The sequence below is a fragment of the Excalfactoria chinensis genome, chromosome Z, assembly GCF_039878825.1.
Source record: "Excalfactoria chinensis isolate bCotChi1 chromosome Z, bCotChi1.hap2, whole genome shotgun sequence".
Lineage (NCBI taxonomy): Eukaryota > Metazoa > Chordata > Aves > Galliformes > Phasianidae > Excalfactoria > Excalfactoria chinensis.
In genome coordinates this window covers 23,641,202-23,659,170 of record NC_092857.1, presented here as the reverse complement: position 1 = coordinate 23,659,170, position 17,969 = coordinate 23,641,202, and the positions used below count along the sequence as shown (strand labels likewise).

General features: G+C 41.7%; 1 protein-coding gene across 2 annotated transcripts in view; it reads left to right on the top strand.

Moving 5' to 3' along the window:
* ARHGEF28 (Rho guanine nucleotide exchange factor 28) overlaps nucleotides 1–5,332 on the top strand; it is a 59,274-nt gene extending 53,942 nt beyond the window's left edge. For both annotated transcript variants that reach the window (XM_072360235.1, XM_072360234.1), the window contains one exon: nucleotides 4,453–5,332. In XM_072360235.1, the coding sequence (XP_072216336.1) occupies nucleotides 4,453–4,613 (161 nt within the window). In that variant the 3' untranslated portion in view covers nucleotides 4,614–5,332. The remainder of the gene's footprint in view (nucleotides 1–4,452) is intronic.
* Nucleotides 5,333–17,969: the final 12,637 nt, after the last annotated feature.

Sequence of the window (17,969 nt, the reverse complement as noted above, 5' to 3'; positions counted from 1 at the left end):
TTAATGACGTTTTTGTTTTCTAAAGAGGGCCAAGATGTGACACAGGTCTCTGAAAGTCATAGCAAATCCACTCTTTGTGTACATACTGTTCATGCAACATAGTCCGTGTGATGAGTTCCCTTTTTTCTATTCTTGTTCTTTTTTCCTTTTTTTATTCCCCTTTTTCATTTATTTCCGTTTTCCCCTTTTCCTTTCTTTCTTTTCTTTCATTCTCCCCCCCTCCCCTCCTTTTTTTTTCCTTTGTTCTCTTTTGAAAAGCACCGAATATCCAACCTGTGCTGACCTTAGAACCGGCTCAGTTTTGGGCCAGAGGATGAATCAGAGACTTTCTGAGATCCTTTCTAGTGTGAATTATCATATGATGCTGAAAAATTGGGGTCAGAGCTGGAAGAGAAAGGGCTTTCTATTGAAAACACAGACACTTGAGCAGGGATTGCTGCCTGAAGTGTTTTCTAGCACCTTGTTAACATCATCCCCTCCTTCCCATAACAATCACTGTGGGCACTCCAGGCTTACCTGCAGAGTTCTCATTCTCCAAAGGAGAGAGGTGAAGGAGAAAATCTGTGGCATTTATTTGATGTGGAAATGCTTACATCCTGTGACAACGGACAGAAGGTGAGAATCAGTGTGACTAATGGGGTGTTTACTCGGCTTCCCGCTACCAGCCCCTGACCCAGAGCTGTGTTTGTTTTGGTGTGTATTGATCTCAGATTTGTGCAAATTACTATTGATCTCAGCTTTGTGCAAATTCCATTGCTTTGTCTTTCACCTTTGAGTGGTTTGTGCCATGCTGGTTATCCTGTCTGCTGGTGTTACAGAAAGGGTAGGATAAAGCAGTTAGGAAGCAGAATGCCACATTTCTCATTTCCCGGATCATGTTTTTAACCAGGAGCTGTCAGTTCTCTGTGTTGGAGATCAGACACTGGGCTGAGAACTGAGGTCCTCCCTGGAAATGATGTGACAGCTTTCCCACAGGCTCGTGTTGTTATTTTTGTTGTCTAAAAATATACTTAAGGGTCATGAAGTTCTTCTTTGCAGTTGTCTGGTACCTGGCCTCAATGTGAAGATCAGAGCAGAGGAGGCTCACCAAAGGCAGATGGTCCTTATTGGCCTGGCTCTAAATCTGCTCCAAGCCATTACTGCCCATCAAAGCACTACAGAGAGGCTGGGCTTTGGTTCTCCAGTGCTGCTCTATGGCTGCCAGCACAGAGTTTCTGGGCAGCCCCTTACCAGCAGCAGCCCCTTCACCTGTGCCTTGTTAGTGACCCAGGCCATTCTCTCTGCTTGCATAACAAACTGCCTCCTGCCAGGCCAGTCTCTGTGCAGGCAGCCTGCAGTGTGGCACCCACAGCAGGATGGGGCTTCAGCCTGGGGTTGCTGTTCCTTGGTGAGGAAAAGCCTGGTGCCATCTGAAACTGTCCCCTTCCCTGGTTTGATGGAAAGGCAGATACTTTCCACCCTGCTAAACTGTGTGTCAACCCTGATGGCGGACAGACTGTCACCCCCTGGATGGCCTTGTAGCATAACAGAATATCTGGACGGGACCCATAAGGAGTCCAACAACTGGCTCCACACAGGAATACCCACAAATCAGACCCTATGTCTGTTGTTGTCCGGATGGTTCTAGAAGTCTGGCAAGCTCAGTGTCATGACCACTGTTCTGGGGAGCCTGTCCTAGTGCCTGACCACCTTCTGGTGAAGAACCTTTTCCTGATATCCAACTGAACCTCTCTTGCTCTTCAGGTTCTTAGGATGCCAGGGCTTAAAAATAATAATAACAATAATAAAGAGAATAGAAAAACAACTAAGCTGCCAATAAATCACTTATTCTACCAGTGACAGCATGTGATTTGTTTTTCCAGAACGCTGTCAGTTTTCATTGCTTAGCTCTGCTGCTGAGCACTGTACCAGTTCATGAGAACTGGCTTGGAAACAGCTACTGCTTTAATTGGTGAAGCAATTACAGTTTAGTTTTGATGGTAGAAAATAACTGTGTGTAAGGTGTTTCTTTTCTAGGTTTCTTCAAATTTGTAATTAGGCTTCTCCAATTATGTACTTCATAAACTTTGTAAGCAGATCTTTCAAATAAGTGCTTACTGCCTGATGTTTTTATGCATGTAACTTTGTTAAGATGAATAGACTCGCAGGACTTGAAAGGAATATTAATGTGGGCAAAATTACCCTCAGTACAAGTGTTCAGAGATTGAGGACCTTCCACTCTTTTTACTAGATAAATAAAACTGAAGCATCCAGCTTGCATAGAGACAAGCAGGCTTAGGATATATTTCTGGTTTCTCTAATCTGAGTCAGCAAATTGTAATCTTTTACTAACGTGGCTATTAAAAAGAAAAAAAAAGTGCAAATGTCAACTAACAAATCTAAGCTATTTGAGTAAGGGAGTCCAGTCCTCCTGTGTTACGTACTGCAAATCCAGGGCTGTGCACCTGCAATCAAAACTTATTGTGGATTTTTCACAGAGACTGAAACTTGATCCCTTAAATCCAGTGTAAAACAATGAAAGAAGGGGAATTTAGGTTGCATTTTCTTGCATTCTGTGTCACCCTGGTACTGACCAACCACTGATGACATATAAATAACTTGATCCTGGCACCTGCCCTGCAATCTCCGCAGCAGGTACTGCTTTCTTACAGCTTGCACTGGGGTGAAGTACTGGAGGCTGTTTGCTTTCAGAGTATCAGAGTGGAGAGCGTACTGCAGGCAGTGCAGCAGTACAGTGTATTCCCAGTGTCATTGTAAATCGTGATCTTTTAGAGTGACAGTGAGTAAGAAAAACAATTGTCTTCTTTATGAGAGATTTCCATTGCACACAAGAGAGAAGGGATGAGGACTGTGGTGGGCACAGAATGTCTTTTTAGTTTCTGCATGAGTGACAGAAGGCTCAAAGAACCCAATGATGGTTTTGCTTGCTTCTGATGTTAACTGTGTGTGCGGCATGAGTGCCAGGCTCTGCTTCTTCCTGTGCAGTTGTTTTTCCAAAGCCCTTGATCCTGTTGCAGTAGCAGACGTTGGTTGGGTCAGGATTGTAGTCATGAGAATGGGCCAAGTATTGCAGCTTGTCTGTCACAGACTTTTTTCACACCAAATATGATGATCCATGTTCCTTTCTCATGCAACTCTGGAAACGCTGATTTGTAGAAATGAAGCTGTAGAAAAGCCAACTTCTATAATGTAGTTCCTGATGTCCTGAAATGGTACAGGAAGGGATTTCAACCACATGGGTGGTTTTTTGTTTTGGTTGGTTGGTTGGTTTTTTTTTGAGTAACTTACATCTGATTGCAAAAACCCTCAGAGCTGTGCAGGAAAAAAAAAGATGCCCGATTCACAGAATCACAGAATCACAGAAATTTTCAGGTTGGAAAAGACCTAGAAGATCATCTAGTCCAACCATTACCAATACTTCCCAGCTAAACCATATTCCTCAACGCAACATCCAAACGTTTCTTGAACACTCCCATGGTCGGTGACTCTACCACCTCCCTGGGCAGTGCATTCCAATGCCTGACTACCCTTTCTGAGAAGAAATACTTCCTAACGTCCAGCCTGAACCTCCCCTGTCGCAGCTTGAAACCATTCCCTCTAGTTCTATCACTGTCTACACGAGAGAAGAGGCCAGCCCCCAGCTCACCACAACCTCCCTTCAGGAAGTTATAGAGAGTTATAAGGTCTCCCCTGAGCCTCCTCTTCTCCAGGCTGAACAATCCCAGTTCCCTCAGTCGCTCCTCATAAGGCCTGTGCTCCAGATTCTCTGCATTTGTAGGAAAAAAATTGGATGGAAAGATGATAAACAAAAGATTCTTTAAAATAATTTTGTAGTGTTTGGGTACAAGTATTATCTCCACAGCTGAAGGACTGAGGCAAGAATAGAATAAGTGGTTTGCCCAAAGAAACAGGGATGAGATTGGTGGAAGAAGCTGACTAGTTATGTATCTGTTACAGACTGCAAGCACCAGTCAAGCAGTCTTTTAACTGGACTTGGCTAACTTGGTTCTTTTGCATCCATAAGAAAAAGGTCTTGCAAATAAAATTATGCATAATGATTTTACAACTGGATTATCTCATTAAAAAAGGTACTGATTATATGCGGTATGTTTCCCTCCAGCCCAACTCTGACAGCCTGAGTACATTTTTGTTAGTGTGTGTCTGGTTGGCAAAGTAAGGACATAAATGTATTTTATTGTAAAAGTAGTGACACCAATCCAAGCTTTTTCATGGCAAAGGAAAGACTTGAACAGATTTCAGTAGTTTTGGGCATGCTATTTCTCACCAGTCTTTCATATAATTAAATAATACAGGAATGTTTTCCCTTCTGGACAGATGTGGCTTTCTCGGAGATGGTGCTTTAGTACACTGCTATCAGAAAGTCACAGTTTTGTTCAGTGGTTGCATGGGCATAAAAGAAGACATCACAAGTCCTCCTCTTGTTTCTTACAGATCTAAATGCATCACAGATCCAAGGTCCCCAGGCTGGCAGTCCAAACCGTGGATCCATCCAACCACCACAAGTGGAAACGCTGCTGCTGAACCACCAGCCTGAGAGTCTGCAGGATGTGGGAAGTGGAGATGGAGGGGAGGAGAACATTGTTTACCTCTGATGGCTCACTATCTGATTTCAATAGCACTTTGGAAATATAATTGTGTTTGGTTTTCTAAATGTTTGTAGTTACTCTCTGTATGACCAAGTGGCTTTAAGGATAGTATTTAATACTAAATGCAAAATTTTCCCAATGATAAATATAACAATTAAGTTATTTTGGAGCCTTTTTTTTTTTTTTTTTTTTTTTTTTTTTTTATAATGTTTAATTTATGTTGTGATTTCAAATGCTTTTCAAGAAGCAGTGGGCATCAAGGGAGACACAGCATTCTGGAATTGCAAAGATGGCACCAAGAGCGATGAATGTGACTGTTCCTTTTCTCTGGAGCCTTCTTTCAAAAAGGGCAAACTGAGAGAGATGAGCCTGCTGTTTGGGATTTCAGGGTATGGATCAGTAGCCTTATAACTATTGAGATGCTATGTGAGAAGACCACAAATTGTGAATTATGGCTATAATCTCTTCTGAAATGTGCTACATACTCTTAATTATGGGCCATTTTCTTATCCCTTGGCTCAGAAACTGCTTAGAAGTGGATGTTTTTTATGGTATCAACATAACTGCTAGTAAGTGTTTGTTCATGTCCCAGAGCTTGTCATCATTTTGGTACTATTGCCAGGCTCTGTGCAGAGATGCTGTTATGTCAGTTTGTTATTATATTGTAAGTTATTTCAGTGTGTGCTCTTATGCATTAAAATTCAGTGGATGAAACTTCGCTGGTCAAAAGAAGAAATAGGGGATAAATAGAATCATAGAATCATGTAGTCCTAGAATCATAGACTTGTGGAATCCTGGAATCATCCAACTGTAGAGTCATAGAATCACAGAATGATGTGGGTTGGAACTTAAAAACCACCTACTTCTAACCCTCCTGCCATGGGCAGGGCTGTCACCTGCTAGACCAGGCTGTCCAGGGCTCCATCTAATCTGACCTTGAATGCTTCCAGAGAAGGGGCAGCCACAGCTTCTCTGGACAAAATAGTAGCCTTTCAGTTTAATCATTCCCTTTGGAAACTGCTGCTTTCCTATGCAGAAGCCATCCAGCTTCTTGCATTCAGGTTGGGGATCATCAGCATTAGGTAGTAAGAAATGAGGCCTATTTTATACTTTTTTTTTTTTTTTTTGTCTTTCAGAAATATCTGTATACTTTCATTGATTTTAATAAATGCTCCATGCCTTTCTGCAAAACTGTAACTCCAATGCAATGCTGGGTCTTCCAAAGAAATTTGAAAACAATAGGAAAAAACCTAAACCCCCTTGTCTACTTCCTGTGTTTGTGCAATGCTGCCAAAACAGCATTCCAGGCACCTCAGCTGGTAAAACCAATACTGGAGCAGGCATGTCCTGCAGCAACACGGAAGGAGCACAACTGTGTCATTCTGGGTTATCTGGTGGCTTATGGGACAGGGGAGTGCAGGGTTGTTTGTACAGATGTGAAGGGTTTCTGCAAAGTTCACACTGTGCAAAATCTGAAAGGAGCACAAGTTTGGATAGCAGATGTCTGTCAGCAAAGGTTTCGTCTTGTGGAGGCTTGTTTTCCAAGGCTGTTGTGCTGTTTGGGAACACTTAAAAGCTGTGCTTTCTGAGTTGTTTCTCCCTGTGCTGCCAGAATAGGTGTTTGGTTGGCATCTTGGGCTAACAATGGAGCAACCGACATTTCCTGTGAGTAGATCTTTTTGCCTAGATGCTGTTAACTGCTGTTAACTGTCAGTGTGGGAAGACTGGGCCTGCAAGTGTATTTTTCAGTTTCGATTTCCAGCCTTCAAGGCTCCTGCTCACCTGCACTGCTTTGTCATCTCTGAATGAGGAAAAAAACAGCAACAACAATCATGAAACACCTTTTTAGAATTTCAGAGAGTGTTTTCTGTGCTTTATGTTTCACAGCTAGACTAAAATTAGAGGGAAATCCGGCCTCTTGCAGACCACAGCCTCACTTCACTGATCAGCAGTGGAGGTGGGGCTGCTGTCTGGACAGCTTTTTACTAAATTTCTGAACATCCATCTCTGTTCCTGGGATGCAGTATGTCTTGGGATAAGCACATTGCCCTGGTGGGAATTTGGGAAAAACTAAGAATTTTCCTCCACTGCTCATTCTGCTTTTTATTATGCCTCTGCTGCAACATCTGGTGCTGGTTACTGTCAAATCCAAGCTGCTGGATGGATAGCTAATGTCCCAAACCAGTGTGGGAATTGCCTTGTAAGTGGCAAGGAGAGGGAGAGAGAGAAGGGGAGGATTCTGCTTCTCTCATCAGTTTTAATTGCGGGGCTGGGAGTTGAAAAGCCACTGACCGGGACTTCATCAGCTGTGCAAATTTCTCAAGTCCCCCAATATCAGACAGCATCTTATTTTGCTCACCTGTGTTTACAGTAAAACTTAAGGCACTTGGGGAAGGCAAAGGCAGGAAACAGGTGGTCTCTAGATTTAGGTATTTTAATTGTAGAAGATGTTTAAACTACAGACCAGTATGGTCTCGGCAGGTGTTCTTTATAACAAGATGTATTATGAACCCCTGAACTCTGTCCATTATTCAAGCATTTGTTAATACATAGCAGAATTTAAATGAAGCCCCAATGAGACTCAGTCATTTTAGGAGGTTGCATTTTCTGTCGCTGTCAGGCATGTATTAATGGTTCCTACTCCTTTCTAAATAGAAATATGTATTCAGAAGTACTTTCTACCCCTCAGCTTCATTATTCTCCTTTGAAATGGGTATATCTACATGTCCTGTTGTATTTATTTCTAACTCTTACTGCATATTGTGTTTGCTTTTCTTGATATGCTTGTCAATACATCTTGACTGTGAAAGCTCAAAATTGAATTTAGTCATTTATTTCACCGTTGAAATTAAAGAAACAAATGCTTTACTGCAAATCTCCACTACACTGGGCTGGGCTTTCTCTTTGTTCCTTATGTTTTTATTAATATTATTCTATTCTTAACAAAGAGGATCTTCTTCACTGCGATGTCCAGGATTTGTCCAGCACTTTCTCCTTAATGTCTCTGCATACTAGTTGTGCTGCCATATTTCACAGCTTTGGAAGATTTTAACTGAAGTTCACAATAAACCCTTATTCATCTCATTTTTAAGATGGTGAAGAAAAGGTCTCAAGCTTACGGCGAGCTGAATCAAAAGCCTTAGATTCATGCAGTCAATTACTTACAAGATAAGGCAAGAATAGAGCAAGTGCTTCTATTGGCTGTTGTTTAGGGTGTTAGGGTAAACTCAGCTACAATTTTAGAGACTTTTCACTAAGCTAGTCCATGCATAGATGTCAAAAAAACAAGCAAAATGTTTCACTGCATCTCAGTTAAGTTGGTACAAATTCCTTAGTAACGTTCTGTAATGTTGGTAAAATCATGTTCGTGGAGTTGTCTGTTCAGAGAATAACCAGGACGCTGTGCCATGGTCAAAAACTTCCCTAGAAATGTCAGTGACTGAATTCTGAAGGCGAGCAAAAGTTGCTGATGAAGTAGTTCTTCATATACATTTGATGACAAATGGGGAAATAACATGATTTCTCAGATATCTTCTAATTAATATTCTGTTTGAAAAGAGTTGCAGCCCCAAATCCTTCCAGAGAAGAGTCCTTAATGTTCCCATGTTATGCATGGGGTAGAAATGGCATAGGTTTTTGGACATCAGCACAGTGCAAAAGGTTGGGTTTCTGCTCTTTTTGTTACTGAATTGCAGTCCTCAAGACTTTCTTGCCAAAGTAGATGATTTTATTTGTTGATTTTCCTATCAAAGACCTGTATGTGGAAGCACTACAGAAGCTGTGAATATTCTCAGTAATCTTAGTTACAACAACAACATGTTAGCTTTCAGCAAAGTTTTCATCATTCGCTTTCTGACCAGTTCTAAGTTGCAGCTACAAAGCTAGCTTAAATTCAGTGTCTTGAATTATTGCACAAAGGCTTCCATTAGTAGGCTGATATGAAACCAGACCATTTTGCTTCTAAAATTTGAAGGAAAAACCTCACAACATATCCTTTCTAGCAGATACCTAAATAATTAACATTAAAACTGTCCATTGCTCTGCAAAAATGCATCATAAAATAGACAGCTAGGCTTTTTGTATCAGGAGATTACCGAAGTCTAAGAGGATCATGGAGGAACCTGGAGATGTTCTGTAGGCCACAGCAGCGAAATACTCCATAGTGCCATCTGGGAATGTCGGAGTTTTTCACAGACATGTACAGCAGTGCTGACAGCAGCTCAGTCCAAGTCAGTAGCTGGCTCCAAAATTCCCCAGGAACATTTCTTATGAATCATCTGCATAGATGTTCCTACCTCTTCTTCAGATAACACACTCTCAGGCCCCACTAAAGACATCCCCACCTCTTGCACAGTGGGACTCAACCCCACAGAGATCCACGGCTCCCAGTGAGTTCCGAGTTTGGGACTCAAAAGATCACAAAGGAAAGAAAAGGAAGATGAAAAAGAAAAAAGCACTCCAGATACAGAGGATGCAGGAAGAGTATATCCTGTCTCTGGGATGTTTTCTAAACTCCATAATGGAACCAGCTTTTCTTCTTGGGGAAAAAGCAATCAGTAATTATTGAACTGCTTATTGTTTGTGAGCTTGATGATCTGAGAATGGTTATATTCCATGTTTTGAAAACTGGTGTCAGACAGAGTGAGAATCAGGTATCTACCAAAGTGTCAGTGAAGAGTGCAAGTTGAAACAAGGAATTACTCCTCTGGAGGATGTTTATCACACTCAAGGAAACTTTCTTAACAGCTTTCTATAACGCTGCCAAACCGTGCCTGAAGGAGCTGTGCAGAGGTGTGAACATTTCGCTCTCCCATGCTTACCATTGCTCACCAAAAAGCTCTGCATGGATGAACTGTCTCATGAGCGGAAGATAGATTGTCCCCAGCCCTCCTAGGTGAGTGGAATGACAGTACCCTGGGATCAGCAGCCCTAGCTGTGGACTTTCAGGTAAAGATGCAGACCTGCTTATACAAAAAACACGTAAAATTAGTGTCACTTCTGGCTGAAGTATGTAATATCCAACCTGCAGTGAAACAGATTATTTTCTACTTGTGCACAGTTAGCCTAGCAGTGCCAAGAGCTAGTTATAGGCCAACTGGAAAAAACAAATTAAAGCAAATAAACCAAAGTAAGTTATATGAGATATCTTCACCCAAGCCCAATCTAGATACAAAAGCAGGGGAGAGTAGCCATTCTTATCCTCTAGGGCCTCTCTGCCACTCCTAATGCTATTGACTGTGTTACTGATGTCTCACTTGTGCAAGGAGCAGGGTTTCAGGGTGAGGTACTCTGGCTGTTAGTGAAGTGGATAACATCAGAGGGAGTCAAACTGCCGCTCTGCTGATGTTGCTTTCCTTTCACAGCTGCAGATGCCAGCTGTGGTCTGATTTAAAACCAGCGTGCAGCCACTTGGTAAATTGACAAGGTTGCCCAGGCTTCATTAAATCATCTCCAAGTGCTTCGTTCTTAAGTAATATTGAAACAGCTTGTATCTCAATGAAGGCTGGACAGTGGCAATGCTGCAGGCAAAGGAAGGACTCTGAGGCTCCAAAGCTAAGGTGTGGCATCCTTTGAAGTACACATCAAATCAGTCATTTACTTTGAGATCTGGGAGTGCTTCTGGATGCTCTATAGACAGAAAAGTCTTGCACATAGCTTTATTCCTTCTTCAGGATGGTTTGGAGACTCTTTCCCACATGGAGATGATGTCCCAGACTCAGTTAGCCTCCATGTTGTATCTAGACAGCTGATGCATAACATTTCTCAGCAGTAAGTCATGAGACTGTTAGAAATGCCACTGCTGCTGTTGAATCCTGTGGCATGTATCTTAAGCAAATATGACTAACTTCAAGCTGCTGCTCAAGGTTTCTGTTGGAAGGCTTATCAAGATCAGTTTCTTTAAGTCCTCAGTATGTATGTAAAGCTTGAGGACAGAGAACAAAGTAGGTGCTTTTCTACTTCTGGAATTGCATTATTTTTTTACCATAAGATGAAGTAAGTGGTACAGAAATTGCATATGGCCAATCCATGCATGGGTTGTAGGTGATCTATGGGGCATGTTCATCTGTTACCTAATGGCTGTCACAGGACTGTCAGAAGCACAGTGCAGGTTGGCATCCAAAAACCTACCTGCAAGAGGAAGAAGCTGTGTGATGCTATTAAGGCTCAGATCACCGGTGGCACACTCAGCCCTGCTTTACCACACAGGAGAGCAGCAGGGCCCCAGAGTAACCTATGAATCACACAGGTCAGCCACCTACTTTGCTGTCATCCCTGTGGTGCCTACCTAGAGCTGAGCTGGTTGTGTGCAGGTTGCAAAAGGTGGAACAGCACTGGGAGTCCACTCGCTGTACATGAGGCTGAATGCTGACTGCTAAAGGGTATTTCACAGTATAAAGTAATTAATAGTGAGTGGTAGACTCCTGAGCTGTTTCACTAGAAGTCTCAGTTTGCACGACGACTCAGTTTCTAATTCTGACCCCAGCTGTTTTCATTCAATTTATAGCATAATTCTTCAGAAAGATCAGGAGAACAACTTTCAAAGACAATATATCAGCACCGTGGGATGCCACCAAAAAGAGGAGAAACATTTTAACATATTTGTGAGGGCTTAGTCACTCCTTCTCTGCTTGTCCTGCAGGCAGGGCTGTGTCACAGTCCTACAACAGAATGCCCTGTGAGATGACAGGGGCTTCAAAACACTTCTCAAATATTCTGAAGATGCAAAGATGCAACCTGAATACTTGAAATATTCCTCATTCTGGGAAATTTGGAGCTTAGAACATCTGAGCAGCTGAAATTCCCCAGAATGCAGTCCTTCCATCTATAATTTCAATTAAATGTAGCTCAATTAGTGTTCACCGCTTAATTTCCTGATTGCTTTCTGATAGGCAGAAAGATTTCCCTAAACATTGCTCAGAAGTTTCCAACCTATTATTTCTGCAACTTCTGTCAGCGATTCTTGGGTAATTACAGAGATGGGCCTGAACATAAAAGAGATCCGAAGGCCTTCAGATATTTGGAACACGCAGACCTGATTCTGAATTCGAAAGACTCAAACTGCTCCACTTCAATGCTATGTTTGTCAAGCTTAGATTATGAACAGTCAGTCAAAGTGATATAAAATCAAAAATAAGTTACCAAGGAATGCCACAGGACAACAGCTTCTATAGTGTATTTAGGAATTTACTGATGAAAAAAGTCCACATGGGAATTCCATGAAATTACACTGTAACAATAATTTATTATTTAATCAAAGTTTCAGTGCTGACAAATAAGCTGAATGTGCTGGACTCAATGTAATCACCTCAGGAATTTACAGCCGAAAGGATCATCTCTGTCCCATGGCAGCCTTTGCACTGACTGGGGATCCACAGCTGTGAAGCATGAGATTGCACTGCCTGGTCCTGTTGGACCTACTGGACTCTCCTGGAGATGCCAGGTTTTGCCCATAGGTCCTTCTTTATGCTGTGATCAGCCCCTATCACAAAACCAGGATGCTTTTCTTTTCCAGAAGGCATATAACCTAAGCTCCTCTCAGTAATGGCCAGACATGTGCTCATCTATGGGCCCAACCTGCGGCCACAATGGTAAGAATGGTTTCTCCACACCACTGGTGTCCCCTCCAAGCTAAAATGGGGAGTTCTTGTGAACTGCAGAGTAGCTGTGCATTACACACTTCACACAAAGAGATTTTCTGATACTTTGCCCTCTCAGTCACTGTTTAAAGGCATTTGACAGGGACACGAAGCAGTGAAATGCCTTCTGAAATATAACATCTCTGTGAAAGCTCAAAATTCAATTCTATTTTTACAAAGCAACAGGGGTCAAGTATGGTTATAATAACTAACAACATGTGTGTTGTTTAATCTTCAAAGAAAGTATTACCTTTAGAGGTCCATAATTTACTCAGTAAATATTTTTTCTCTTACTTCAAAAGGAAGCAATAATTAGATTATCCCTGCACTCAGAGTAACGTTTAATTTGTACATACTTTCAGAGCAACACAGTTTTCTGCGTACAATAGCAAAATCGTTCTTTTCAACTCTTGTCTGTATGCAGCCAGTGTTTAAAGTTGTAATTTAATACCCAGAGGAAAGACACAGCAGTTTATGAGATGCAAACGCACAGAGGTTTTCCAAGCCAACATGCCCTGCTGTCCAGTTGTCACAAGAGTGCAGTCATGGCCTGAAGCCACCTGCTCCTGCCTCCTACTTCTCATTATACCTGAGACCCTTCTCAAATCATTTGTCCTGTTATCCTGTTATTAGTTGGTTAGATTGTTTGGGTTTTTTTCCCCACTCAGGGATAATTTTATGGATTCATGACTGTTGTTACAGGACAGAAAGTGTTGGGTGTGATTATGGCCCCATACAGCACCCTGCCCCAGCCCACCAATGGAGCTTGGCCCCAGGGGACCAGAGCTTCTTGGCCTTCAGAGAGCTCTGTCCTACTCCTGTCTCTGGGGAGAGAGCTTTCTGGGCACAAGCAGGGTGGAAAACAGCAGGGATAACTCCTGCCTCCCTCTGTGGTTGTGTTCTAAGAGCTTTCACCCAAATATCCTGCTGCAGGGTGCTGTGCTGGGTACGAGAAGGGCCACGTTGTCAGTGGGTCACAGTCGGACCATGGCCATGAGGACTGCCTTCTCCTGGGGGCTGTAGATTTTCATTCTTGGCAAAAAAAGGTCTTGAAGTCTAGCTTTGTTGAGCAGTCCAGCACCATCACAGTGAGACATCCAGCCCAGTGCATCATTCAGTGTAGAGAGAGAGATGTGTATCTAGAAAAAAGCTAGATAGAATGTGGCGAAAAATGAGAATGGGGCTTCCCTTGCTAAGATAGTCACCAAAATATATTGTTTTTCCATTAGCTGTATCAGCAACAGTAAGCATTAATCCACGTTCCCTTAGGATTTAAATAATGGGGAGCACACCTTGCTAAAACATATGCTTGGTGACTGCTGATAACATATGGGAACTAGAGAGATAGGAAATACACCAAGGAAATGCCTTTTTGCTGTTGGTATTTTCATAACTGCCCCTAGGATAGTTGTTGCAAGAGCAGGGTTGAAAAACACTCCTATTCATTTTCTGAAGCATGAGAGGTTCTTAAACATAAACAAAAAAGGGGTAATGGGCTTCTGCCTAGCCTTTGAAAAAGAGCAAGTCTGCTTTAACGTGACTTAGCTTGAGCATTATTATACATTTTAATGAGGTAATACATGTGGAGGGGTCAAGTAGAGCAAGGACTCATTCTGTTCCCATCAACTCCGTCACTACGCTGCTAAAATGAACGTAATCTGATGGCCACAGTTTGAATAAAATATGTAGTCTAAGATTCTCTATTGAATATTCCAAGTCAGGGGAGTCTGTTAAGCATTGTTGCCATGGGAACCACATGAAGGTTGGTTAATTAAGGCCTGAGCAGATGCCGTGTAGTATGTAGTGTCATTTGTGCTTTCTACTTGTAATTAATATGCATGTGTGTCTGTGCCTGCATGTGTGTGGGTGAAAAACAAAGGAAAAGAAAGCTATCCACCTTAATTTATGCTATGGGTAAAAGGAATTGTTGATATACAAAAAGTGATGCTCCTCTACATGCTGAAAGCACAAATAGTAATAATAATAAAAAAAGACTGTTAAAATCAGCATGTATCTGGGTCGTCATACTTCACACTTTTTTGTGCCAAAATCAAACACACAAGCTTCCCTCCCGCTTCCTACAAAATCCAGGAATTCAGAAGAGCTGGTTCACCTGTGAAATAGATCAAGATTAAAGAGTAGCTTTTAATGCTGGCTGAAAAAGCTCAGATGTGTCATAGCTTTTGGGGGCATTTATACGTATACATAAATTTAAGCATGCAAAGAGAGAAGGGAAGCTTAAGCAAGTGTATATGCATGCAGGTCTTAGGGCTCCTTGCTGTCTGTGGGGTACTACTGTGCTCAAAAGAAGTACCAAAAAATCATTCTCAAACCTTCTCCCTCCCCCTTTGCTCAATGAGGTTTGCTATATGCCTATACGACAGCTTGAGATTGCTAAGACAGCACTGAATTCTTTCCTCTTTGCCTAAGAGTGAGGGAACACTGCCCAGTTATCTGATGCTTCAGGACATGCATTGAGCTTCACAGTGTCTGTTACCTGGGAGAAAGAGGACACTCATGGAAAAGGCTCCGTCCAGAGATTAAGGTCAACAGTGGTCATCGTTTCTTCCACCACCACTCCTGTTTCCACCACTCACTGCCACTGCATGGGGAGATGGACTGTCTGCAATATTTGAAGCTTCACCCAAAAGCATGGGGGAGAAAACAAACGGTGAGCTGTGCAATGGAAAAAAATGTGACTTGAGCATCATCGTTTGAGCTTCTAGGAAGTGTTGGTACAGTGCTCTGGGGTAGCTGTGGCTGACTGGTGAATACCTGCTTGTACTGGGACCAAAGTTGGTTGAAAAAGAAATGCAAAAATTGCTCACAGTCTTCCCCAAGTGCATTTCATTGAAAAAGAGCAGTCAGGTCCTCAGAACTGCACGTGCTGCGTACAGTAAAAGGAAAATCTTTGCAATGTTTCCAGTTGAAATTTTGCAAAAGCCTCAGGGCTCTGTGTTTTAAGGGGACAAGTATCCAGATTTTCTTAATAAAAACACATGTATGTAGCTGCATCTTTTAGCATTAAGGCAAAATTAAGCATTTTCATTTAAAGAAGTAGAGCACAAGCACAAAGACAGTAACTTGCTGAGAGCTATTAATTAAAATATGTCCATGGCACAATTCATATCCTGGATCCTACTTTTTAAAGTGATTTTCTAAGCATTCTTGGTGAAATTTCATATCACAGTCTACTGCTCACATGACAATCAGATACTTGAAAAACTTACTATTTTTTTAAATACAATTAGTTGTAGTGTAAAAATCTCTGAATCATCTTTTTGACCAAGGAATGAAAAATGATGGATGGATGGTTCTTTTTTTTTTTTTCCCAACTGTGAGAAGTAATAGCCAGTCTAATGAATGCTGAAGCACGTCTCTTTCCCAGGTGCTCAATCCTCTTTCTCTTTCCAATTTGCCTGCTAAATCTGCTGCACTTTCTGCTCATTTCTTAATATTCAAGGATTATCTCAGATGCTCTCCTGGGAAATGTGGCTTCCTTAGGGTTATGGAAATAATTAGAAAAGATTACAGCTTGCTTTTTGAATGAGTCTAGATTTATTTGTGTTTTTCCTGTTGCTAATGAGAGGCTTGCTTATTCTCACTTTGGTTTTTGCAGAAAGAAAAGTACCACCTAATCCACAGTATGAAGAAAAAGAACTTTAAAAGAAGGCTGAAAAATTAAAGTGACTGAATGAATTTGATAAAATAGATAAAATTAAACTGAACACTGGTAACCTTTTCAATAGGAACGTCTGAAATAGACTGCAGATATTGATTCAGATGCCGTGTCAGTAGTATGTTCAATGAGCAGGACTGTCCACAGTTTTGTGACAAAATTCAGGTTGCAAATCTCTGCCCCAGTCCTGTAGCATTAAGCAAAAAACTCATACCTTTCCTCCGAGTACATGTAGACATGTCTACACGCTTTCTTAAAGCAAGTAAAATAGTTTCACCCAGAGCATACTTTCATAATATCCTACATCAAACTTTCCTTATACAGATTTAGTGTATTTAGTGACCATCTACTGGATTTCAATTAGATACTTAATTAGTTTTAGGTAGACTTAACTACCTTCCTGCCCCGTCCCTACTTAATTCTATGCATCTATATGTTGTTGGCTGATCTTACAGCTGTTTGCCATCTATCTCTATCAAGTTTATTTCCCCTTTTCAATAGTACTGCATAGCAAAACGTGGCTATGCTTTCACATTATTTACACAGAAACCCACCTGCAATTCTTCATTAGATTACCTTCCCCACATACTGTTCTCCCTTCCCAGTGCCCTTAGTTGTCTGTCTTCCTTAGCGAAATTTGAAATTAGTCTTGAAATGGTCTTTTGTATCTGACAGCTATTGGATTATGCCTGCACAAACCAACACCATTAAGTGCCTTCACCTAGATATAAATCAACTAGCTTGGACGCTACAAAAAATGCAGCCATGGAAACCCCAAGCTCTGCATGTGCTAAAATCTTTGGCAGGGAAAATGACCTGCAGTGATTGCCATACAGATGTTTCTAAGATGTTTGTGGTATCCAAGCCAACTTCAGGAAACAGAGCTTGGGTACTGTTAAGGAGTTTTGCATCTTCTAGGACAAAAAAGCCCAAGGTCTCTCAGGGACTGTTTAGTGCTAAAACATTGTCAAATAGGGCAAGAACAGAAACTCATGTTCTACATCAATGTCTTAATTTGTTTTCCTAGCCACTTAGAACAGAACTTAACTACACAACCTCTTTAGCAAAGTGTTCAGTGTGATCTCTCGTGCAGTTCTTCAAACTACATTGGTCAGGGGTTCATCAACAAAGACAAATGTAAAATCTTGCATCTGGGTGACCTTAAAAAATAGCCGTTGGCTCTAGTGGGCCAGCTGAAGCTGTGTCAGCAGTGTGCCCTTACAGCACAGAAGCTTGAGCTTCAAATTCAACAACGTTATCAACGGGTCAAGGGAAGCAAATATATTCCTGCACTAAGTACTTCTGATGTAGATCAAGAATGGTGGATCTATCTTGGAGTCCCAGTACAAGAACTTATCAGGAAACTGGAGATTGGAGCCCACGGGAGGATGGAGAGGATGTCATACACAGAGAGAGCAGAGCAACCAGGGTGGCTTGGCCCACTAGAAAGAGTGCTGCACTGGAACCTTTCTGCTGCCTTCACCTGGCGAATGAGGGATGCAGAGAAGATGAAGACAGACTTCTCTCAGAGATTTACAGCGGAAGGACAGCAAGAAGAACATGAAAATAGCAGCAAGAAGAATTTCTACTATGTTTAAAGAAAAAGCATTGCAACGTGTTGAGATGGGAGGGAGGATGTGTGCCAGGACATGAGCAGAGAGGCAGAGGCACAGCTATTCAAGAACGCTACTAGGCTGATACAATGTGAACATAGTTCTGCTTTGAGGGAACCAAACACTTCTAGAGATCTCTTTCAACAGGTCACCCACTGATTTTATAGGAATTACTACCACATCTATCCTGCCCCATCCTGTCTACCAGCCTATAAAAGCTTTATTGTCTGTATTGCTCTTCTGGTGCCTTGGCATATCGTTTGTTTTTTACCACCTCCTTCATTCCGGCTCTGACTTGGAAAGCATACAACAGAATTTATTACTGTGAACAGAAAGTTTCTAGTCCTTTTTCAATTTCCATATTATGACATTACTCAAAGTGTTTTTTTACCGATAGTATTTCTAGTGGAGTCTGTTCTTTCTTAACCTGGAT